Source organism: Monodelphis domestica, chromosome 2 (assembly GCF_027887165.1).
Source record: "Monodelphis domestica isolate mMonDom1 chromosome 2, mMonDom1.pri, whole genome shotgun sequence".
NCBI classification, from domain to species: domain Eukaryota; kingdom Metazoa; phylum Chordata; class Mammalia; order Didelphimorphia; family Didelphidae; genus Monodelphis; species Monodelphis domestica.
In genome coordinates this window covers 129,423,342-129,450,435 of record NC_077228.1, presented here as the reverse complement: position 1 = coordinate 129,450,435, position 27,094 = coordinate 129,423,342, and the positions used below count along the sequence as shown (strand labels likewise).

The 27,094-nt window shown below is 35.3% G+C and overlaps 1 protein-coding gene across 2 annotated transcripts in view; it reads left to right on the top strand.

Annotated features, from left to right (window-relative positions):
• Positions 1 to 27,094, top strand: part of RAB3GAP2 (RAB3 GTPase activating non-catalytic protein subunit 2) — a 163,667-nt gene that overhangs the window by 1,506 nt on the left and 135,067 nt on the right. For both annotated transcript variants that reach the window (XM_001375614.5, XM_016430178.2), the window contains exon 2: positions 23,788 to 23,852. In XM_001375614.5, the coding sequence (XP_001375651.1) occupies positions 23,788 to 23,852 (65 nt within the window). The remainder of the gene's footprint in view (positions 1 to 23,787; positions 23,853 to 27,094) is intronic.

The window sequence follows — 27,094 nt, the reverse complement described above, 5'->3', positions numbered from 1 at the left end:
TGTAGCATGGTATAATTATTTTTTAAAATACCCATGCTAGCATAAGTAATTAAAAACCCAGTAACAGACTTAATGAAATTGAATGCAAAGAAAAGAAGAACCTTCCTTACCAAAGGAACTGTTGCCAAGCAGGAAGAGATTGTTCCCTAGGACACTTAATGGTTTCAAATCATAAAGGTGAAACCATCAGTGGTAACAGTTGATGGGGAGAATAGCTGGGTTAGCTTAAGGACCAAAATTTTATTTGCTGGTAACTTTAAATCCTAATAGCCTAACATTTACTCTAAATTCATAGCTTAAATTTTAGAACTTAGATTTTATAGTTCAGTAAAAATAATCAGTACATTATTTTTGAGAAGAGGCTTTTCAGACTTGAGCAATTGATTTAGAATATCATTGTCCCTTGGTTCTCTCCCTATCTCCTAACCCTTTCCTGGGTCTTCATTCAGGCCACATCTTCTAAAAATGGATGTTTTATCAGGTTCTGCCCTAGCTTCTCATCTTTTCTTCTTATATATCATATCACTTGGTGATCTCATTAGCTCCCGTGGACTCAATGATCTCTTTGCTAAAGATTCTCAGATGTACCTATCTAACCCCAGCCTTTTTCCACTGCTTGATAGACATTTTTTTCAGTCAAAGATATTTTCTTTTCCCAATTACATGTAATAACAATTTTCAGCATATGTTTTCCGAAATTATAAGATCCATATTGTCTCTGTCCTTCCTTTTTCAAAAATAGTAAACAGTTTGATCTGGAGTATACATGCATTATCCTGGAAAACATACTCCCATCCTTGTAGTAAGAGAATATTCCTATAAAACCAAGACCCCAAAATAAAATATTAAACAGACTAATGTGGTAGATAACATGCTTTGATCTGCATCTGACTCCATCAGTACTTTCTCTGGGGGGGTGGGGAGGAGGTGGATGGTGTTCTTTGTCATAAGTCCCTCAGAATTGTCCTGGATTATTGCATTGCTGAGAGTGGCTAAATCCTTCACAATTGACCTGATAGACATCTTGAATCTATTGTCCAATAGATATATCTTAAACTCAATATACCCCAAGAATGAACTCATTACCTTTTCCCTCATTTCCCCCTCCCTTCTCAACTTCTTCATATTGTCCTGGGCAACCATGATCCTCTCATTTCCCCAAGTTTGCAATTTAGATAAAATCCTTGATAGTTTACTCACTCTAACCACTCCTTTCCAAAGTGTTGTCAAGGCCTGTTAATTTCCCTTTCACTATGTTTCTTGAATATACCCCATTCTCTCCTCTAATACTAATTCTATGCTGGTGCAGGTCTTCATCATCTCATGCCTATTCTGTAGCCTCCTGCTGTGTCTCCATAAGTATCTTCCTCACTCTGCTTCATCTTTTATTAAGCTGCCAAAGGTACAGATCTAAACATAATCACCTACCTCACTCAATATACCTCAGTAGCTGGCTCTCTTTAACTTCTATGATCAAATATAACATTTTCTGTTTGGTGGTCAACTTTGCATTCTTAAAACTTAACATTGTTTCTGCCCACATGCCCCCTCTGCCCTCAATGGATTCTTTGAAATCCTGATACTTTCCCTCCTGTCTCTGCCTCCTGGCTTCCTTCAAGTCCCAGATAAAATTCCACATTCCATTGGAACCCTTTCCCAAATCTCCTTAAATCTAGTGCCTTCCTTTTATTAATTATCTTCAATTTATCCTATATATAGCTTTTCACATAGTTTTTTATATATTGTCTCCCCCATTAGACTGTGGTTCCTTGAGAGCAAGAACTGTCTTTTACCTTTTTTTGCATCTCCAGCACTTAGCATGTGCTTGGCACTTAATAAGTGCTTAATGTTTTTTGACTTATTCACAGTTTCAAAAAATATTTGTAAATAAATATATTTTTTCTAGCTCAATGGTTTTATTTTTTTTTAATTTTTTGTTTTATTTTATTTTTTTCAACAGTTTAAAAGGCCATCTTCATTGTTTTTATTGGGACCCCCTTATATCAAGGGTTTATGCAAATAGTAAAATGGACTTTGATTAACTACTCAGTTGGTTTAAATTATTTGTTCCAAGTAAGTGACAATTTTTATAGGCATATGATGTTATATAACAACAAAATGACTAACCTTTGTCTTGAGCACCCACTATAGAGTGAATTATACATGATTGATTTCCTCAAACACTTTTAAATTGATATTCTATTTTTGTAGTAGCATGTACTGATATATGCTATTTTACATCTTCAATTATAAAGCAAAGGCTATATTTCACTGCCTCAGAGATAATGATTTCTGCTCAGTTATTAATAACTTTTATTCCATAATCAAATGCCAGTAGTTTTAAAATTGGAATTTAACTTGCTTGAAATTTGGGGATGGTGGTGGAACTATAAGTTTACTAGGAACTCCTAATGACTTGCAATTATTAGCTCTTTCAAAGCTACCAGAAATACATAGTGAATATCCAGAAAGCATCAGAGCATTTTCCATCCTTTGGGCTGTTAGAACTTGATGAGACTATTAATTTTGCCACTAGGTAATCACATCTTTGGCCTGTAGAAGGAACTGAACTTTTTTTACTTCTTCCTTATTTCTCTGGGAAGATAGAAGTTACAAAGAACTGTATACTAGGTTTGATTTTATCATTAAACAGAAATCCTTTACATACCTTGAGTGGTCTGTCTTTCTGACCATGTTACCCTGCCATGTGTATATTATTAACACAGCGCTTGGCATATTGTAGACATTTAATAAATGCTTGTTCTTTTCCTCTGCCCCCAACAGCCCCCAAATTTTCAGTGGTACTCTCTTGCTTCTAAAACAAAATAGAGAATCTTCAACTTAGCATATAAATCCTTCCATAACTTGGTGTCCATTTGTGTGTCTTTCTACTTGCCCAGTATTATTAATTATTTCATATTTCTTTCATTTTCCCATTTTAGTCAACCTGACCTCTAAGCTGTTCCCATAACTGCTAGATTCAATCTATTGATGAGCTTTTGCACTCATGGTCCCCCTATAGCACTCTCTATGCTCTCCCTTTAAAAAAAAATAAAGATTTTAAATCTTTACTTTCTGTCTTAGTAACAACTATAAGACAGAAGGGCAAGGGCTAAGCAAAGAGGGATACATGATTTGTTCAGTGTCACACAACTAAAAAATATCTGAGAATAGATTTGAACCCGTCTTCCTGATATTAGACCTTGTGCTCTATCCACTGTGCTACCTAGCTGCCTCAGTGCAGTAGTGCCATAGTAGAATGCAAGCTTCTTGAGGTAGATTATGTTTAATCTTTTGTATTTGGAGGCACCCTACATGGTACAGTGGTTAGAGAATTGGACCTGGAATGGAGAAGATCTGAGTTCAAATCCAACCATGCATATTTATTAGCTTTGTGACCTGGGATGTGACTTTGATTGGCCTCAGTCTCTTTATTCCTTTTTTTTTTTTAAACCCTTACCTTCCATCTTGGAATCAATACTGTGTATTGGCTCCAAGGCAGAAGAGTGGTAAAGGCTAGGCAATGGGAGTTAAGTGACTTGCCCAGGATCACACAGCTGGGAAGTGTCTAAGGCCAGATTTGAACCTAGGACCTCCTGTCTCTAGGTCTTTCTCTCAATCCACTGGGCTACCCAGCTGCCCCCTCTTTATTTCTAAAAATGGAAACAAAAATAAACCTACCTCACCTGAATGTTTTTGAGGATGAAATCAGATAATATTTGTAAAATTCTTTGAAAACCTTAAAGAGTTATTGTTTTTATTTCACTACCTTCCATATAATTATCACTTAACAACAAATACTTATTGATTGATCTCTTTCTTTACTCTTTGGCACATATATCTTCCCATATTTTTCCGGACACTTCACATTTGTTATGGTATCATACTTTTCCTTCATGCTCATTTACCACAGTTTGCTTGGTCTTTCCAAAACAATTCAATTTAATTTAATAGGTGTTTATTAAATACCTATTATGTGCCAGGAAACATACATAAATCTGAAAAGTATTAAATTCTCTTCTCCTTTAAAAAAATACTATTAGTATTGTAGTACATGATATTAGATGCTGGGACAAACCTAATTCCTGCCAAATTCTGCTACTTTCTAATTGTCCTACCAGTTCTCATCAAATAGGGATTCTTCCCCCAGTACTCTTGGGTTTATGAAACATTAGACTAACATGTCTGCCTGGTTTTGCTTGTCTATTTTGTAATGCTGATATACTTTTCTGTTTTTAATCACTAATTAATAGTTTTAATAATTAATGCTTTCTAATGTAGTCACAGAAATGGTACAAAAAGTCTCCTTTATTCCTCCTTTTTTCATAATTTCCTTTGAAATTCTATATCTTTTCTTCATCTGAATGAATTTTGCATAATTCTATAAAGTAATCCCTTGGTAGTTGGTGTGTAACCAAATTTTTAAGTTTGGATTGCATAATTTTTATTCTACAGAGTGTCTCAGAAGCCTTAGTGTTTTAAGTGTTAATAGCTTAAAACTTCATTGACTTAAATAGTTTAAGCCTACACTAAGATCCTTGGAATATTTTGTATAATTGTTTAGCCCACTCACAAACAATTATTGTGCTTTATTTTTGTAAAAAATGTTTTGTAGTATTTTATCTTTGTAAATCGACACATTTCTTGGTAGGTTAACATCTAAATATTTTTTTGTGTGTTGTAAATGGGATATTTTGAATGGAATTTTCTGTTTTAGTTCTTTAGAATTTTATTGGTAAACTATTGCTCTTTGTGGATTTATTTTGCATTTTAAGACTTTCCTGCATACATTGTTTCATTGAATCGTTGTGATCCTCCTAGATAACCATCATATTATCTGAAAATAGAAATTATTCTTCTTGCCTATATTATTTTTATTACTGTAGCTAGCATTTCTAACAGGGTACTTAAAATAAAGATGTTCTTTATACTTCATAGGATTTTAAAGTTAGAACTGGAAAGAGCCTTAGAAGTCATTGAGTCTCACCCCCCTTATTTTACAGATAAGAAAACTGAAGCTCAGAGAGAAGTGATTTGCCCAGAATTGCATAATTATTAAATATCTGAGGCAGAACTTGAATCCACATCTTCCTGACTCTAAGCCCAGGGCTCTCCATTATATCACACTGCTTTCTTATCTGTATAGTAAATGATACTATTGGAGAAATCCAGGCTAAAAGTAGAACAAGATCATCAGGCTTACAGTTATTATTTAGGACATTACAGAGTCTTTTTCACTCTGTATTTATTTTAAAATGTATTTTCAATAATTAGCAAATGGTTGGATTTTCATTTTTATCTAGTTTTCTACTTTTTCCTTTTAATGGATTGTCTAATTGTTAGACTTGTGTGTTCCTCCATTTGTTTCTTTTCTTTTGATTTTTATCCTCTTTCTTTAGGTTGGTACTTTGTAAAAAGATGACTTAAAACACCTTAAGGATTTTTAAGACTGGAAAAGGAATGGGGATGTTCAGGTAGTGAGAATGAGATCTGTTATTGACAGCTGTAATGCTACTTTCAAAAGTTTTTTTAAACATTAAAAGAGTGAGAGAAAGGTCTCTAGGACTTCAAGTGGATCCAAGAATAAGTAAGGAAATGGATAATAATCACACAGGATGGTAGAGCTTGGAAGGGCTCCAGTCAGCTCTGGTACACAGAGCATTCACACTGATATCACAAATTTATTTAAGAATGGGGCCACATTGCCTAGCCCTTACCACTCTTCTGCCTTGGATCCAAGAAAGAAGGTAAGGATTTAAAAAAAAAAAAAGAATGGGGCCAACAATTCTGACATACTATGTCATAGTCTCATGATTGTTATAAGCTCCTTATTGAGGAGGAAGAAAGAGAAAATATGATTAATTTAAATGTAAGGAAAGATTTCTGACAGAATATTATTAAATATTAAAATAGATTAGAAAGGAAAATTGTAGAATTATTTCATTAGAACAATAGAAACATTTAGCTTAACAAAATTGCCATAGTTTTGGCCATTTTTAAAAAATATAAATCTTTACTAATGTCTCAGTTTTTTACAAAAATAACAGCAATATCTCCCATTATCCCTTTTCATTTCACTACCAGAAAGTCATGCCATATAACAAATAAAGAATAAAAAAAGGAAAGAGAAAATAATTCAGCAACATTAATCAATACATCAAAGAAGTCTGAAAATATGTGCAAAGTACCACATTTATAGACCTTCTAGTGGCAGTAAAGTGTGTTCTTTTCATGTCTGCTTACTTTACTTTGCATCAGTTTATGTGTTTTTTCTGTGTCTCTATAGCCTTTTCTTTGTAATTTCTTATACCACAGAAATCCTTTACATTTGTGTACTACAGTTTGCTTAGCCATTTCCCAATTGATGGGCATCTACTTCTTTTCTAAATCTCTGCTGTACAAAAACATCGCTGCTACAAATATTTTAGTATATATGGAGACTTTATTCTTATCAGTGGCCTTCTTAGGATAAGCCTAGTAGTAGAATCACTAGATCAAAGGATAGACATTGGAATCACTTTTTTTCATAATTACAAATTACTTTTCAAAATGCTTATATTAATTCATAGTTATTTCAACAATTCCTCATTTTTCTTAATATTTAACTTTTTCTCATCTTTCTACAGTAATAAGCCAAATGAAATAAAAAAGTATGAAACACTTATAATCTCATATTAGATTATAAACTACTTATAGACAGACTTTTTTCTTCATAACCTCCTCCCTTAACATGCTGCCTGTTCTTTTAAATAGTACTTTAATAAATGCTTGTAGTCTTGACAGTCAATGGGAAATTCTTTTTTCCTAAAAGAAATAACTGGAAAGAAAACTGCATTGTCATAGTATGGAGTATTTTTTTTTTCCTTATGGAAAAAGCTTACTTAACTTCAGAATGCAATATTAGGAAATTAAGGGACATTTGATTTCTTATTGTTGTGAAATAATGTAAGTGAATGGACTTAATAATTGACTACAGAGTTCCATAAAGATGTTAGGGGTTATTATTATTTTTATTGTTCAAGAAAGCCCTTTTCTAATCTCTTATTCATTCTGATATAAAGTTGGCCCTAGATTTTCAAAGGTTACATGCCAGTAAAATGTAAGCTCTATCAGGTTTTGTGTGACAGAAAAGGTTCCAATTATAGTGCTTGCCAAACACCATTGTATAAGGACCAGTTTAGGTAAGTAAAGAAAAGCCCACTAGGAGGCTTGCTGTTAGTGGTGAACTTTTTGGCTTTGATAAAATAGAAAACAAAACAAAACAAAAAAATTGACTCTTTCAGTTTAGTACAGCCCCCTGTGCTTTTTCATTGAATAGGAGTAAGAGGATTACTAAAAATTTTATAGTTTTTAGCCTTCAACAAACATTAACCTAGATGTTAGTGCTTGGCTAGTGACTAATAAGTGGACATAACTATTAAATGACCTGGAATTATATAAATAAATAATATTTCATGCAACACCTGATATTATAGTGCTTATAATGAGCTAGTAGCATGTAATAAGACTACCACAAACACAATCATAACTTCTGTGCCAATATTTGTTTCAAAATATAAGAAGATATAGAAATTCTACAAAACTGATGAGTCTTTTCACACTAAATCAGTGTATCTTTTAAATAGAAGCAGCTTGGTGTAATGTGGTTAGTTAGTCAGAAAGATTGAAATTCATTTCTCTCATGGCACTTAATAGCAAATGGATCATAGGCAAATTTCTCTGTGCCTTCAGAGATTTTCTTTAAATTTATTTTCCTTCTCTTTCTCATTCTTTTTAGCCTTATACTTTCTTTCATGGAAGCATCTCTAAAATTTTATTGGAAATCATTAGGAAAATAGAATTTGGTATAAAACTTATGTATTTGTTTTGGAAACATATCTGGTGCATAAACACAAGTCCAACTTTAAGACATTTTTTAAGACTTACAAATAGTTTTAGCTTATGTGTATCATTCTTTTCATTTACGTTGGATTAGCTTTGAAAGCATGTTGTATACCAACTAAAGTCATAAATCTTAGATAGATAATAACTGATATATTTCTTATGTTGAATTGGCTGTTTTTTTTTTATCCATACAGAAAAATTATGGTATTATATACAGCAGCTTCTTTTTTTTTTTTAAGTTGCTCTTTTAAAAAATCACTGTAACTTCTCAGCAGTTACCTCACCGCTCACAATAAACATCTCCTTTTGTAAATAAGTAAATAGTGAGTCAAAATAAATCAATAGATTGGCCATGTTTGAAAACATATGCTATTGCCCATTTTGTTCATAGTGGGAGTCATACTTCAAATATAAAGGGTGTGGGCATTTTTCTAATTCTTATTATCCATTATTGACTAATTATAGGCTCCATACATATCAATGTAAAGAGTTTCCATGTCTGCAAAATCACAACTTCTTGATGCATGTTTTAATACATGTTGACTTAAATGTAGAAATGTTGGCATGGGAGGAGGGGAGAGAGGGAAAAATATTTTGTAAATACGTTTTAGGAGTAAGACATGAAAGAGGTTGAATGTTTGTAGATTATAAAGAAATTTCACACCTATATATCAGTAATTTTTAAAGAATCACTGGACAAGGCAAACACTAAATCATATCACAAAAAACAAAATTGATATCTTTATAGGAAATACCATCTTATTAATGTGGGAGTAATTTCCTAATGAAGTATATATTATAGTTAGATCATTGATCTATTAGAGAAAAGGACAAAATCAATACAAAATTTGAAAAGCTAATCAAAATGAGAGGATATAGTGTGTTGCTTAAACATGCCTTACTTAAATAAGTAAAATGCCCCAAATTGGGAAATGGTTAGAACAGATGTCACACCTAGAAACCACCTCAGCCAAAGGCAACAGAATATGGACTTGGGAAGTAAAGGGCAAGGATGGTAGATGGTGAGTTGTATTACCTCATAAAGAGAAGCAATAAACATTTATTTAATGCCTACTATGTGCCAGACATTCCAGCATGGAGATCCAAAGGAAGGCATGAGATAGTCTTTGCCTTCAAAGAGATTAAAATCCAATGGAGGAGAAACAATACATAAAAAGAAGCTGAAAAGTTGGGGTCAGGGGTTTGAGGGGAAGAAGATTACCTAGGCCAGGAACATAATGAAATCCTTCATGTGGAGTGAGAAATGATCTCAGGAGGTATGAGTTACAGAGTTCATTTCATCTTGCAAAATTATGAGTTTATGGAGATCATGAAATCTACTAGTCAGGTGGATAGGAAATGATGTAAGAAGGAAAAACAATTTTACAGAAAGTCTGGGAAGGGACTCAGTTAAACCAAGTTTTCCCAAGAGCATTTAAACATGAAACTGGAAGGAAGACAACAAAGTAATAGAAAATGAAAAGTTTATCAAGTTTACTATATCACAGGCTTTTTTTTTTTTGTTATCAGTGACTGTGGGTCTACTACATTTAAATGCCAACATAATCCCTAATGTGCTGCATGAGTAAGCAGAAATTGTCATAAAGAAAAAAAGATGCTAAGAACAGCTAGACCAGAACAGAGTATACACAGTAGCAGTACAAACTAGAGGTGACATGATTTTAAAGGCATTGAGGAATTTTGATTTCAGAGATAGAATAAGAAAGGATACCAATTGCTTGGAGAAATCACATACTTTAATATTGTTGACAGTTGATTTTTAAAATAATCACTAACCTGTATGCCAACTTCTCCAGCCTTATAAAATCTTTGAGAATAATTTAATGTGTGTGTAGAGGATTTTTGATGAATGAACAGGGATACATTTTTGTTAATAGTACATGTAGCCGGCTGTACCTTTATAATCATCCAGTTTGAAAGGTACACAAAGTTTTAAAAAAAAATCCCACTTCTTATTTTTTGCTTACTATAAAAAAGCATTTGATTTGGTAAAGCAAAATGCACTTCAGAAGCTCTTTTCCAAAAAGTGTCTTTAATGTATATATTAAAATTATATATGATTCTTTGTAACATGCACTAGAGAGAATTTTGGCCTTCTGAATATAACATAGGAGGTGAGAATTGAAGCAGATACATGGTTTCCAGTGGTGGTATGAAGGCTGTGCAGTGTAGAATCCTAATGGAAAAGTGATTCCCTGTAGATGGTAAGGTTTTTTATCTCCTCCTGTTTGAGGATGACATTTTATTGATTGTTTCAAGCTACAGAACCTTGCAAAATCTCCTGAGATTGTCTTTCAAAGGATTTCAGTCTGAGTCAAAGAATATTAGATTTTAAAGGGACGTCAGCATTTATTATGAAGGAATTGTGAAGATTTAGAAGATGAACACTTATTTGTTGTTACTTGTGGACTTCCCTTATATTTGAGCATATAGAAATGTTTAAGTAGTGTAAAAAAGGAAGGCAAGAAAATATAGTCCTAGCAAATAAAAAATTGGTTCACAAATTTAAGCCTTATGTAGTTGTTTTTTTGGTTTGTTTATTTGTTTCTGCACTCAGTATTTGGTATAGTTCTTAGGATATAATTAGATGTTTACATTTATCTAGTTTCCTACAGTTTGCAAAGTGCTTTTCTTAAATAATCATAAGAAGTTCAAATATTAGCCTAGTTTCATAGGTGAAGAACCTGAGGCTGACAAGTTAGGTTACTTGCCCATATCACACAGTGAATAAGTGACAAAGCTAAAATACAAAACTAGATTGTCTTTTTTTAATAACATATACTCATACAAACCAGATATCATTCCAACCCCAACCCAATTATAGTGGTAGTCTCACGGTGACCAAGAACGACAATTGTCTTTGTTCATTATCATCTGTTGATGTACCCTCATGTGGCTTTGAAGTCCAAAGAATGAGTCGCAAAGTTTGTGGCACATGGGGCATGGGACGCCAGTTGCTACGGGAGGTGCGGTTGTGGCCTGGTGTCAGCGTTCACGCATAGCAGCAAGACGTCGACGTTGCTCATCTTCAAAGGTGGCGGCGGCATGGTTAATGTGGGTTCGCCAGCTGCTTCTGACAGAGGCAGCAAGTTCTAGTTGCTTTGGTGTAATGCCAGCCCACTTCAAGTTTGACTTTAGCTGATCCTTGTATCTTCTCTTTGGTCGGCCTTGTTTCCTGAGTCCAGCTGACAGTTCACCGTAGAATACCTGTCTTGGTATTCTCTGTGGGTCCATGCAGATGACGTGTCCGGACCATCGTAGCTGGGTTTTGAGGACCATGACTTCTATGCTGGTGGAGTTGGCTCTGTCGAGGACTTCCTGATTGGTGATTCGGTCCTGCCATCGGATCCTCATGATTGACCGGAGAGAGCTTTGGTGGAATTGCTCCGACTGTTTCATGTGCTTCCGGTACAGTGTCCATGTCTCACAACCGTACAGGAGCGAGCTGAGGACCACTGCGTTATACACTTTGAGCTTCGTCGCAGTGCTTACACCTGTATTGGAGGACTTTGGAGCACAGCCACCTGAGTGCCTGGCTGGCCTTTTGGATCCTGGCATTAATCTCGTGGTCTAGGGACCCATTGTTGGCGATGGTGCTGCCCAGGTACTTGAAAGTGTTGACGTTAGAAAGCTGTGTACTGTCGATTGTAATGCACGGCTGGTTCGTTGGCCTCCCTGGTACAGGTTGGAACAGCACCTCTGTTTTGCTGAGGCTGATAGTCAGGCCAAACAGTTTTGTTGTGGTGGAGAACCTGTCCACAATGGTTTGAAAATGATTTTCTTTGTGGGCCATGAGAGCACAAACATCTGCAAAGAGAGCTTCCAGGATGAGTCTCTCTGTTGTCTTTGTTTTTGCAGTCAGGCGGCGAAGGTCGAATAGTGAGCCATCCAGTCGGTATTTGATGTAGACTCCCAGGTCTAGATCCATCACAGCATGTCGTAATATTTGGGTGAAAAATAGGTTGAATAGTACTGGAGCGAGAACACAGCCTTGTTTCACGCCATTGGAGATGTTGAAGCGACCGGAAGTCTCTCCACCAGATAGGACTTCCCCTGTCATGTTGACATGAAAGAGCTGGATCGGTTTGATGAATTTTGCTGGGCAAACAAGCTTGCTAAGGATCACCCACAATGTATCCCTGTTCACTGTGTCGAATGCCTTTGTCAGGTCTATGAAGACAATGTAGAGACTCAGTTCTGCTCAAGGCATTTTTCCTGCATTTGCCTTACCGTGAAGACCATGTCGATGGTGCTGTGATCTGGTCAGAAGCCGCATTGTGATTCAGGCAGGTTCTGCTCTGAAACAGATGACAGGAGTCTGTTGAGTATAACACGGGCGAGGATCTTTCCAGCAGTGGAGAGTAGTGAGATGCCTCTGTAGTTGTCACAGGCTGCTCGTGCGCCTTTGTTCTTGTATAGGACTACTATGGAAGCATCTCTGAGTTCTGAGGGCATGTCTTCCTCTTCCCATATGCTGGTCAGCACTATGTGGAATGCCTGGAACGCCTTTCCATTTAAGGCCTTGTACACCTCCGTTGGGATCCCGTCTCTACCGGGTGCCTTGCCTGCACTCATTTGTTTAATGACTTTTTGGACTTCCCCTATTGAAGGAGGGACGTCAAGTTGTTCAGTGGTGCGGTTTTGGGGGATCTGGTCAAGGGCACTTTGGTCGACTAAAGCGGGTTGGTTGAGAAGCTGACTGAAGTGTTCTTTCCACCTGTTGCCAATGCCTTTTTTTATCTTTTATGAGAGTGTCACCGTCAGAGGATAGCAAGGGAGTGGTGGTGGGTTTTAATGGCCCATAAACAGGTAAAATCAAGCTCATAACTGTATTAACAGTGTGTATGCTCTTCAGCAATGTAAACCTTAAAATTTCTTAGACTTATGAATGTTGGAAATTTCACCATTGGGAAATTTCATACTGGAAAAAATTTCCTACTGATAGTAAGAACTCTACTGGAATGTGAAACTCCATGGCAGGGGAGGGTCCTTCTCCTCCCTACTTATATAAGTAATATATAGTAATATAAGTAATTTCCCCAACTGATAAATATTCCAAGGACATGAACAGTTATCAGATGAAGCCATAAAAGCTATCTGAAGTCATTCTGAAACATTCAGATGGAGGAGTGAGCTGGTGAAAGCAGCTGAGATGCTGCTGGCCTGGTGTCATTAGGAATCCTTGTTTAGTCAGACCTTGTGGTGAGTGTTAAAAAACTGATTCTTTTCTTACTCTCTCTCTCCCTCCTTCTTTGATTACTCATTGTATTGTTAATTAAAATCTCTATAAAACCCAATTGACTTGGGTATTTGAATAATTGGGAATATTTCCCTGGTGACCACCTTATATTTGATTTTAAACCCAAGACACTATAGTGAAACATATTTCTGCGGTCAAACTTACTCACCCTCTCTTATATCTATCACAATTTATATCTTCCACTACTTTAACCACTACACTTTAAGACTTCAACCATTTTAAATCTCACAGCAACCACATAGTCCCTTCAATCCTCCAATGAAATGGGAAAAGAACATGTCCTTATCTCTTCTTGAGAGCAGTATTCCACTTGATTTTAGTATTTTTCTCATTTACATTATGTTAGTTGTGTAAATTGCTTTCTAGATTTTGCTAATGTTGCTTTGCATCAGCTAATAAAAGTCTTCCCAAGTTTCTCTGAATTACATTCATTACTTCTTATTGCTGATTATGTTCTTATAATTTATTCAGTCTTCCCTCAATTGATGGGGAAATCCTAGTTTTTTTAGTCTAATGCTTCTCCACTACTTTGTACTTTCAATAATATTAATTGAATATATACAGAATCAATATATGAGAAGATAGCATAATTAGTAGAAGTATTGATTTCCATAAGTGTGGATAGGATTGCAAAATATTTTTTATGGCAGATTTTATATTCTCAAGTGATATCTTTATTGCTTTATTGTTTTTTATTTTAATTTATTTTTCAGTAGTTTAAGTGAGCAGAGTTCACTTGAGACAAAAGTAATTTTACAAAGTGGGAAACTTGAGAATAGGAATGAATAGAGCATGACATTCAGATCACATAACACTTTAGTACTCTCAATTACCTTTTCTGTCATTGAGTTACATTGGGAATGAGATGTAAGACAGTTAAATAAAGCAAAATGAAGGCATGCATCTTTAAAGGAAATAACCTTTTTTTTTTGTTTATAGCTGGAGTACTATCCTGATGCAGTGTGTTTCTACAATGCCTATTTGTAAAAGGGATTTTAGATAAGTAACCTCTGACATATGAATTGTGGTATGAACGCAGCAAGAATAAAGAAATGCTGTATTTATAGATTTAACCAGTAGAAAATATATGCTGTTACTTGAGTTTTTCAGAATGACCGTTTTGTCATTGACTTCTTACAAAAAAACATTTGGAGTAGAGACACAATTTCAGAATGATTTGAATGCTGATTTTGTTTTTAATAACTTTATTAAATTTTCTCTAGTCTTTCTCCTGGACCATTTTCTTATTAAGAACAAATATAATTCACTTTAATGTTTTTTTGGGGGAGGCTTAGGTTTTTTAAGTAACATTCATAGATTTAGAGTTGGATAGAACCTTAGAGATCATATAGTCTAGAGGTGTCAAAAATGCTTCGGCATTGTAGAGGAGACCTGCAAAATATTGCTTAATGGCACCTGAACCAGATTAAAATTAAATTGGATAAATATTTTATAAAATAAAAATACTGTAAAATGTAGATAATGTTAATATCTGGTTTTCTAGGGCAACATGAAGCTTAGTGTCCTTAGTGGATTTAGTCCAACACCCTCTTCCATTTTACAAATGAAGAAATTGAGGTACAGAGGTTGAAGTGACTTGCCCAAGATCACACAGATCTCCTTTATGAAGTCCTCTCTTCTAAAGTTTTCCTCATACTGTTCTTATTTGTGTACACATATACAGTCATCCCTCATGGGTTTAAAAAAAAAATCTAATTCTATATCATGGAGTTTTCACTATATCATGGGATTTTGCAGTTGAATACTATATTGTACACAATGGAAATGCAATACACTGCTACTTTGCAGATTTTCACCTTTTGCAAAGGTCGCTCCCCCCATAGATGAGGCATAACTTTCATCTCTTCCCCTCTTTCCTCATTGCTTTTCCCTCCCATTTCAAATTAAGTTCCTCAGAGGCAAGACCTGTTTTTGTTTTTGCATTCCCAAACCCTAGCATAGTGTCCTGTACATAGTAGGCTCTTAATAAATGTATGTTTGCTTATTTGAATTGTTTTCTGCTTTAATACAGACATTTTTGTACTAGTTCCTAGCTTTCCATGTTGTAGTCTTTTTGAACACTACTGCTAGTGTGTGGTATTCTAAAGATTTTTGTTTTTTTCCTACCCTGTACTGGATCTTGATTGATTCCTATTACCTATCAGCTCCTTTATCAAGTGTTTTAAAACCCAGAATAATCAGATTACAGTTTATCTTATCTGCCATTGCCCTCCCACATGTACCTTCTGTTCTACTCCTACTGACCCCTCCATAGTTCCCTGTACACATGTGTCTTATTATTATGTCCTCTATGCCTTTTTTTCCATGCTATCTCTTCCTCCTAGAAAGTGTTCCTTTCTATAAAGTATCAAAATACTTTAAAACCTAGACCAAGTCCAGTTTCTTCAACAAAACTTTGCCATACTATTCTAGTTCATTAGAACCTCCCTTTCCCTAAATTTTTTTGAGTATTGCCAGTTCTACTGTAGGGTTCACTAGTCTTTTCCTAATGAAGAGTTACTCTTGATTTCCCTGAAATGTTAGGATTGGTTCTGAGAATATACTTGGAGAAGGGTAGAAAGAGTGCTGAAGTGAAAAGCAATTGTGACAAGACAACAGTCTTCTCTTTCCTTCTGATCCTCCTTTTAACCTGTGTGCTGATGGCTTGTTTAGAGATTAACCATGTAATATTTTAAGATTCACTAGTAGAATAAATGACTAGCATTTTGGGACTTCTTCTATACCACGTAATTTTATTTATTTTTAATTCCCTAACCTCTGCCATGCACAGGGTCACATAGCTAGAGGCCTGATTTGAACCCAAATCCTTCCCACTCTAGGCCTGGCATTCTATCCACTGTGCCACCTACCTGCCCCTCACACTGCCTATTTAACTTCTGGGTCCATAGAAAGCAATTAGTAAATACTTTGTGATATGAATTATGTATTAGATGTCACCAATTAGAAAAGTATGATAACGTAGTTTGGTTTTTGGCAACAAAAAGGAAAAAGACCCACATTCTGGAAGTTTGAAGTGGAACAGAATCCTTAGTTGTGGGGAAAATTAAAAATATTCAGTGTTTGTAGGGATATCCTGCATTGGAGAAATTAATTACTAAGTGGAGACCCCAGTCTAGTTTAAAACTTTTGACTGTCATAGTCTCTGTATTCCAGGGTCTCTTAATATTCATCTTTCTCAAGGGCTATGTATGAAGTAAATTAACTTTTAGTAACTTTTTTTTTGTTAGAATAGACTTTACAATATAGACTTTATATAAAATTCACTCTAGAATTTGAAAACTGAAATGGATAGACCATTTAGATCTTTACCTTCTTTCAGTCTTCAAAAGCAGTTCATTATATGTCAATAATACACAGTTTTAAAGTATTGGGTAAACATGTTGATATGGCTACTTACTTTGGAGGTTGTCCTAGATAATTTCTTTTTGTTAATTTTTAATTAAATTAATTAATTTAGACTATTTTTCCATGGTTACATGATTCATGTTCTTTCTCTCCCCTCCTCTCTGCCCCATCCCCTAGCCAACGAGCATTCCCACTGGGTTTTATGTGTATCATTGATCAAGACCTATTTCCATATTATTAATGTTTGCAATAGAGTGATTGTTTAGAGTCTACATCCCCAATCATATCCCCAGTGAACCATATGATCAAGCAAATGTTTTTCTTCTGTGTTTCTACTCCCACAGTTCTTTCTCTGGATGTGAATAGCGTTCTTTCTCATAAGTTCCTCTGGATTGTCCTGTATCATTGCATTTCTCTGTGTACAGTGTTCTCCTGGTTCTGTTCCTTTTGCTCTGCATCAGTTCTTGGCGGTCTTTGCAGTTCACATGGAATTCCTCCAGTTAATTATTCCTTTTAACACAATAATATTCCATCATCAACAGATAGTACATTTGTTCAACCATTCCTCAATTGATGGACACCCCCTCATTTTCCAATTTTTTTGCCACCACAAAGAGCGTGGCTATAAACATTTTTGTACAGGTCTTTTTCCTTATGTCTTTGGGGGGTACAAACCCAGCAGTGCTATGGCTGGATCAAAGGGTATGCATTCTTTTAAAGCTCTTTGGGCATAATTCCAAATTGCCTTCCAGAATGGTTGGATCAATTCACAACTCCACCAGCAATGCATTATTGTCCCAATTTTGCCACATTCCCTCCAACATTTATTACCTTCCTTTGCCATCTTAGCCAACCTGATAGGTATGAGGTAGTATCTCAGAGTTGTTTTGATTTGCTTTTCTCTAATTATGAGAGATTTAGAGCACTTTTTCATGTGCTTGATAGTTTTGATTTCTTTATCAGAAAATTGCCTATTGATGTCCTTTGCCCATTTATAAATTGGAGAATGGCCTGATTTTTTTGTACAATTGATTTAGTTCCTTATAAATTTGATTAATTATATCTTTATCCTGGATAATTTCTAAGACTCCTTTTGGCTCTAACACAATTCTGTGACTTAACTTGCATCCTGTGACCATTTTTAAAGTATTACTAATTTTTTTTTTTAACTTTCTGCCTACTAAAGACAGAAGAGTGGCAAGGGCCAGGCAATTGACATTAAATGACTTGTCCAGGATCACACATCTAGGAAGTTTCTGAGGCCAGATTTGAACCCAGGATCTCCCAATTCCTGAACTGGTTCTGTATGCACTGCAATAATGGTTAAGGCTTATAATAGGGGGGAAAAAAACCACTATGGAAAAAGAGCTTTCCGTCTGCCTGGCCATTGGTTTTTATTTCTTAAGATTATTATTGGCCCTAAGGTAGTCTTTAGATACAGGAAATAACCTAGGAAAAAGCAAAGTGGGATTCCAACACAAACAGCTGATGTGTTAATGAGCTGACTGTAAGGCAGTATCAGATGTTTCTCAACTACAGTCAGGGGATTGTAGAAATTATGTCACTGGGACTGAATAGAAATAAGTACTTTGATACATGCAGTTCTTACCTTACAGATTGGTTGTGCTCTCAGAAATTCAATTGTACTTTGATGATCTAGAACTCTAGCTTTCTCATAGAAACAATGTTATAACTGATAAATTCCCAAGCTTTCTCTTAAGAAGCTATTAGCCCATAGTGTTCCTGAAATATTATTTCATTTGTACCTAACAATTATTTTATATTTATGATTTTTAAAAACCATGATTTTTTTTTTCTTATGGGAAAGCATAATACAAATTCCAGCCTCAGCTTTCCATGGGAATAAGGAAAGGCTGTAGAGAAGTAGGTAATAGGAGGGTAAATGAAATATTTGAACATAAAAGTAATTTGATAACTCAGTCATTTCATATCTATATAACATAAGGTATCTTTCAAGGTAACAGTGCACTGTTCAAATTGAGGCATTCAGTGGAGCTAGAGCTCTGGATTTTCAATACAGCTTATTTGATAATCAAGGATCAATATATTTGTTTTGTTATTCTGTCTTCTATGCCTTTTTTCATGCTATTTCTTCCCCCTAAAAAGTGATCTCCTTTCCATCTAGAAAGTGTTTCCTATTTCTCTTAAACTATCAAAATACATTAAGTCCTAGACCAAATTAATTACATCAACAAAGTTCACCCATACTATTCAATCATTGGAACATCTGTCCTCAAAATTCTTATATTTTACAGTTCTACTATAGGGATCACCTGTCTTTTCTTAATGAAGAGCTATCCTTGATTTCCCTAAAATATTGTATGTTCCCTGAGAGTATGCTTGGAGAAAGGTGGAAAGGAGTGCTGGTATAAAAAACAGTTGTGAACAGGACATTTTACTCATGTGTAAGAACAAATTAATTTAGATAACTTCTAAGGTCTTAGCCAGCTCTGGTATTCTTTTTCTATATTAATATCTGTAGATTGTCTAGTAGAATAGGATAATATGTTTGTAATAAACTTATTCTTCCACTTCAATTTACTAGCTCTTACTGAAACCTGGCCCCTGTCCCTCTTCCCCTTGACCTCCTGACCCCTGTGACACTGCCTCTCTGACCACCCTTTCCAGTACTGGCTATACCTTCACTTAACTAGCTGGTCTTTGCTTACCATTGCAACTTTCAAGTTTTCTCTGTTTTTCCATCACTCAGTAACCTCTCTTCTTTTGAGGTCCATTCTATTCATATCTATTTTGCCCATCCATAGTCCTAGTAATTTTTGTCCACAGAACCCCAGGTCATTCACCTTCCTATTTCAGTAAGTTTAATACCTAGCTTATTTTTTTTTCTCTCCTCCCTCAACTCCTGCTCTCATACTAGGGGGGCTTTAGCTTACATATTGATTCTCCTTCAAATATCCTAACCACTCACTTCCTCAACCTGCTTACCTACCCATGAGCTAATCTTCCACCCTACCTCAGCCACACACAAAGATGATCATACCTTCAATCCTGTCATCATTCACGTCTATTCAAGAATTCTGAAATCCCCGTATCTTACCATAATTTGTTAACTTTTCACCTTTCCTTCTGCCTTACTTTATATAGTCCTATTCTTCATCTGCACCGTGACCTCCAATCCCTTGACCCCTCACTTCTTTCCTAGGCTGTGTTCCCTACACTAGTCATTCTCTTCTCCCTATCTTCATTCCTTGGGGTACCACTTCAACTGTACACTTTCTTCCTTTTTTGAATTCCTAGCCCCCTTTTCACATCACCAATTATATACCTAGCCAATCCTGAGCCTTGTATCACTCCCTCCATTTGTCGCCTTCATTCCTGCACATATGTTATTGATTAAAGGTGGAGAAAATTACATAATTGGTTTGACTGGGTCCACTACAAATTTATGTTACAGAATCCTCACAGCAACTAGGCAATTCTGCATTATTCCTTATTAACTCACTATTCCATGCTCCACAGCGGCTCTCCTAAACCTCTTCCCCCTTCCTCAAATTTCCTATGGCTCCCTCTCTCTAACTCTCTCAGTTCAGAACCCTGCCTCACATTTTACTGAAAAAATTGAAACCATTCACCATGAATGCCCTCCCCTCACCTCTTCCTCATCTCTTATCACTCAGGTACCTTCTACCATTTTTTTCTGTCTCCCATGAAGTGGCCTTAACCCTTACTAAGGCCAAACCTTCTACCTGTTTAAGCAATCCCATTCTATCCTATCTTCTCCAAAAGATTGCCCCCTCAATCATCCCCACTCTTTCATTTATTTTCAATCTCTTCCTCTCTACTGGCTCATTTCCTACTGCCTACAAACATCCCCATGTCTCCTCTATCCTGGAAAAAAAAAAGCCCTCTCTCTTTTATCTTAGCCCATTATACTCTGGCTTCTGATCTTATCACTCCCAAACTGCACTCTCCAAAGATAATAATGATCTCAGTTGCTAAACCCAATGGTCTTTTCTTAATCCTTTTTCTCCTTGACCTCTTTGCAGTCTTTGACACTGTTGAGCATTCTCTCCTTTTTGATATTCTCAAAATGCTAGGTTTTCAAGACATTCTCTTCTGGTTTTCCTCTTACCTATTTGACCTCTTCTCTGTCTCCTTTGCTGGGTCTTTTCCCAGATTATGTCCTCTAAACACAGTATTCTGTGCTGACCCATCTTTTCTCTATACTACTTTACTTGGTGATCTTCCATGGATTCAGTTACCATCTCTTTGCTAAGATTCTCAAATCTACCTATTCGCTCTATACTGTCTGCTGACCTCCAGGCTTGAATCTCCAACTGCCTTTCAGATATCTCAAACTGAATGTCCAGTAGACATCTTAAACTCAACATAATCAAAACGACTCATTATCTTTCCCTCAAATCCTTCCCCTCCTCACCTTCCCTGTTATTGCTACTGAAACACCATCCTCCTAGTTCCTCAGGCTCACAACCTGGGAGTCATTCTAGATTCCTCACTGTTTTTCACCCCCTACTCCTATATCCTAGCTGTTGGTCAAGGTGTTTCACTTTTCAAAACCACTTAATTATGCTTGTTTCTCTCCTCTGACACTGTCTGCTGATGGGTCTACTTGCCCTCAGTCTCTCTGTACTTCAATTCAGCTACTAAATCCAATTCATCCTCCGTTCAATCACTAAAGTAATTTTTCTAAATGTAGGTCCAATCATGTCACCTTCATATTCAATAAACTTTAGTAGTTAGGAAGTCTTAGGAAAACTAAGTTTTTAGATTGATTTGATCTGATGTATTATGTAACTCCTGATCTATTGCAATGATTAAATTCTATTTTTAAATGAGTACCAGTTTAAATATATAGATATAAAATAGATAGATAATAAATTTTTAGAGAAAGCCACCATTATGTCCAGAAGCGAATATAAACACCTCTGTTTGGCATTCAAAGCCCTTCATAACTTGAGACTCCCCTTCAACCTTTCTTGTCTTTTTAACATTCAGGTCCCTAAAACATATTCTTTGATTCAGGGACATTGGTTTCTTGGCTGTTCTGCAAACAAGAAGCTTCAGCTCTTGGACCTGGGCATTTTCTCTGGCTGTCCTCCTTGCCTGGAATGCTCTTCTTCCTCAATTCCAACTACTGATCTCCCTGGCTCCCTTCAGGTCCACATAAAATCCCACCTTCTACAAAAAAAAACCTTCCAAAACCCTTTTCAATTTTAGTACTTTCTCTTTGTTAATCATTTCCTATTTATCCTGTGTATATTTTGCTTTGTATATTTGTTTACATATTGTTTCTCCCCCTCACCTTTCCTCCATTAAATTGTAAGCTCCTTAAGAACAAGGACTTTTTTGCTTTTTGTATCCTTAGTGCTTAGCACATTATCTGCCTGGAACATAGTAAATGTTTAATAAATGTTTACTGATTGATTACTTGATTGTATTTATAGCTCTTTTTTCTTTCTTTGATCTCCCTTGCATATAGATCTTGTAAGGGCATTACTGGGTTAAAGAATATGTATAATTTAAACTTCGGAGGCATAGTTTTAAATTGCTTCCCAGAATGGCATGGAACAATTCAATGCTTCCACTAAAAATGCATTAATGTGCCTGTTTTTCCAAAACCTAGCCAACATTTGTCATTTTCCTTTTTTTTTGTCATCTATACCAGTCTGATGGTCATGAAGTAGAAACTGAATTGCCTAGTTTTTTAATGATTTTTATTCATATACCTGTTGATTAATTCCTTACCTGAAAAATTGCCTATTCACATCATTTGATCACTTACCACTTGGGAATGCTCTTATTCTTACAAATTTGAATAAATTATTTATAAATCTTGGAAATAATCTTTAACAGAAAATTGTAAAGAAATTTTTTAATTAACTTTCCCCCTTCTAATTGGGTTTTGTTTGTGCAAAAACTCATATTATGAAATCAAAACTGTCCATTTAATCTTCTGTGATCTTTTCTGTCTTATGTTTGATCATGAGCCCTTCCCTTAGCTATACATCTAAAAGGTATTTATTCCTTTGTTCTTGTAATTTGTTTGTGAAATGATCTTTGATATCCAAGTTGTATATCCATTTGCAGATTATCCTAGTATACATTCTGAGGTATTAATCTAAACCTAATTTCTGCCAGACTTGCTTGTTCAGTTTTCCAGTTTTGTAGTGTTTCTCTAAGTACTTAGGTACTTTGGGTTATTGAATATTAGGCTAAATTGATTTGATCATATATATTGCACAATTCCTGATGCAATGATTAAACTCTCCATTTTTTAAAAACAGTACCTTTTTTGAGGATTACTGTTTTGTAGTAAAGATTGAAGTTCGATATTGGCAGATCAGCCCTCTACCTTCTCACTTTTAAAAATGATTTCTTTTGAGATTTTTATCTTTTTTTAATTTCACATAAATTTTGGGAGTTTTTTGTAGTTCTACACAGTACTCTTTTAGGAGTTTGAGGGGTATAGCACTGAATAAGTAAATTAATTTAGTTGGTATTTCCATTTTTATTGTATTGCCTTGACTTGCTCATGAGCAATCTGTCATTTTATTCACATCTTAGTTAATTTGCTGTTATTTGAATGATTAAAAGACGACTACTTTAGAAGTAGGAAAGATAATATAGTGCTGCCCCTAAACTTGGCAATTTGACCATCATGATTTCTTTTTCAGTTGCATTTGTTTGTGTTGAACATTTAATTTAAATTATATATATTTTCTGAGAATAAATAGTAAGATCTGGTGTGTTTCTAAATCTTAAGTATAATTCCTATTGAGTCTCAGTGGAAGAAAGCTTTCTTTCAGGTCATCACTTGTAAAAATGTTCAAATGTTCAAGTCAAGCTACTTAATATCTTTTATCAAGTAATAAGTTGGTTTGCTAATTTAGGTTTTTATTGTTACCTTTGTGATAATATTGTCAGAATATCACTTATATATAATTAAATGCCAAAGAAGAGTAGTTTCCTGTTATTCTATGCTTATTGTTAAATGGATGTGAGCATAAAATTAGTCATGTAACTGAAGAATATTACATACAGTAAAAGCCCGACACAGGATTATTAACATAAATTCTGCCATATAAATCAAAAAACTGGCCAGTTTTCTAAAAGATCTGGTTCCATGCATTCAGAAAAATCATTAAAATTTTTTTAGATTCTGATTTTATCTTTGTGTCTTAATGTTTTGAGCCTTTAAGAAATGCTTATTTAATTAGTGCATTTCATTTAAAAGCTTCTTCTTTTGTTAATAGGTAAATCAACAAACTGGGAAGATGATGGTTGGGGAGCATGGGAAGAAACGGAAATACAAGAACCTGTAAGTCTACACTCACATGTCTTTGTTTTCTGTTAGTATATTTGAATTTATAGACATTGGGCAATTGTGTGGTGGTATTGATAATTGTATCTGAAATGACACTTTAAAGTTTCAGAGTACAAATCATATTGTTCTGCAATATATAGATGTAGGAAAATGCCTGAATTTATGAATATAATGAAAGAATTTTATAATAAATTATGAATACAAAGAGTAGATGGTTAAAATGATAAAAGACCAAAATGACAAATATTAGAGAGGATGGTGAAAAATGGGAATGCTAATATACTGTTGGTGGTACTGTGAACTCATCCAGCCATTTTGGAGAGCAGTGTGGAATTACACTTGGAGAATTTTAAGCTGTGTGTCCCCTTTGACCCAGTAATACCACTCTTGGGTTTGTTTCCTAAGGTGATCAGGAAAAAAAAGAAAATAACTTATATGTTCTTGTAATTTATTTAATTGAAAATTTTTATTTAATTAATTTAGAATATTTTTCCATGTTTACATGAAACTTATATGTTCTAAAATATTTATAGTAGCTTTCTTTGTGGAGGCAAAGAAATGATAAGCTGGTTAATTAAAAAAAGCACAAAATGACCTATGTGAAATCATAAAGAACAAAATAAGCAGAGCCAAGAGAACATTATATAGCAACAGAAATATTGTTTGAAGAGTAACTTGTAGATGTCTGTCTCCAGAGGAAAAAACTGATAAACAGAAACATATAAAGCATATACTTATATATATATATATATATATATATACATATGCATATATATAGAGAGATATAGTTATAGTTATAGGTAAAAGAGTGGTTGCCTTAAACTGTGACCGCGAAAATATGGTTTTAAGACAGTGTCTTGAGTTAAATCAAAAGTAAAATGGTCGCCATGGGAAAATTCCCAAATATGAAATATACCCAAGTCAGCTGGGTTTTATGGAGATTTTGATTAATACAAATAAAAGAATTAAGAAAAAGGAGAGAGAATACCTGAGCCTTAAGAGAGAGACTAGTCAGTCTTTTATCAACTCACCACAAGATCCTTCCAAATAAAATTCTAGTGTTCAGAGACACCTTCCAGTTTAGCTCAGGAAGCTAAACTAAGTTCAGCCACCAAGAGAGAGACTAGCCTCCAATTCAGCTCCATAGCTGAATTAATTTCAGAGGCCTTTCTGACCTCCTTTTAAAGAGAATTTTCTCCTATGTCACCTCCCCTAAGTTTTCACATCTACCAATCACAGACATTTTCACAGGACTGACCATTCTTAATTCACATCTTCTTTAGTTCTCAACTTCTCTGGGTAGACTAAAACTTCACACCTCTTTTGTTAAGCTTGCCCTTTGCTAAGTTGCCTGACCTTTCAGTGATTAATTTGACCTTCACAGGTACTTAGCACCTTTTGGTATTAGATCTAAAAATAGACCTAGCTTTAAGGGCTTTAGCTTTACTTTAAGTATGGGTTAAGTACTTTTCATTGTTCAGTAAGGAGTTTACAACTTTATCTTCTCCTAAAGTATGCTTAAGTATGGGTGGAGTAATGTAAAGTTCTCACATTACATTCCTGATCAAGTACCTCCATTGTTTAAATGGGAAATAGCTTCAACCAATGTTTTAAGGTAGAGTTTGAGCAGTTTTAAGATTCACAATATATATATATCTTTGTCAAATGATACTTTTTCAAGTGTAGGAGGGGAGGAAGGGAGATACCTGGGAACTTTAATGTAACAAATAAATCATAAAAATATACAAAGACTTTTTACATAATAATGCAGAATAAAGGAAACAGAATTAAAATAATATAAACTAATATGAGTGAAAACAACACTAAAGAGACAGCTGAACTCAGATTAAATATGATGACTAATTTTGGATATTTATATGACTGGAGAAAATTTTATGAAGTACTTTAGTCTTCTCAGTAGAGAGGCAGGGGTGAATAATGTTCCTAAGTGGTGCAGTGGCTAGAGTGGTGTGGCTAGAGTCAAAGTTTTAAGTTCAAATTCATCCTCAGTTACCAAGCTGTCTGACCCTGGGTAAGTCATTTCATCTCTGTTTGCCTCAGTTATAGCACCTTCCTTCCAAGGTTGTGGTAAGGATCAAATAAGATAATATTTGTAAAGTGCTTAGCAAAGTGCCTGGTACTGATGCTTAATAAATGCTCCATAATGCTCCTTCCAAATTTCTGTCTTGATTGGTTGATGTTTTATTTAACTCTTGTTGTGTTATAAGATAGTATTCAGTGGGAGAAGGAAAACATGTCAGGAAAAGACCATGAAGCATTAATAAAATTTAAAAAAAATCCTAGTGATTAAAAAAACACACTTCTTTTTTAGTTCATTATGTCTGTTATCTGACAGAAGCAACAATAAACAAGTCCAATAGGAAAGTTACGAAGAGTATCTGAGCTGGCCTCTTAAAGGCTACACGTATTTCAATAAATATCTGAAATGGGAATTGCATGTCAGTGAAAGGGACATTTAAAAGGAGAATTGAGGGAAAAGCTATATCTGTTACCATCATACACTTTGTGTTTAATGAGAACTATTTTAAAGGCCTGTATAAGGAGGAGAGGATTTCTTGAATTATGCATATGTTGCAGACTTAGTCTAAGTTATAATATGAACTATATGTGTAAAGTATCTCCTTATGCTATTAGAAGTACGCAGTAAAACACTGAAGGGAGTATTTCTTCACTCTTCTTTTTTCGTCACTTCTTCACTCCGAAAATTCTCCACGTGTTTCATCATTTGGGCCTCAGCAGGGGGCGTCTGGCAGCCACTATCTGTGCAGAGAGTCCTGTATCTCTGACAGTCTGTTACAGCTTAGGGTGCTCATCCTCTGGGCTTTGTGGTACAGGCTCGTGTCTCCAAAGTAGTGCACTCGGTAGAACAGGCTCTCTTTCTGCTGTTTCTCTTTCCAGCAGTTGTTGCGGAGGTTGGCTATGTAGTCGTCTTCCACGTTCTGTTCAACCGTCTTTAAGCTGGAGCCGGTAAACTCGTCCCCAAAGTTGTCCGACACGTAGTAGGTCACTTTGAGGTGCTCAGTCGTCCGCCTGTGGATGTGGCCCACTGATGGCCTTTGGTTGAGACTGTAGGGTGAGCTGGAGACCATCTGTGAGGTTTTAAAGGGCCTCAGCAAGAAGGGAACTTGAGAAGCAATCTCGAGAAAGAAGAGTTGATCCTCAAATGTTGGATGCTAGTCAGGACAGCTAAGAATAGAAAAAAAAAATCACTTGAT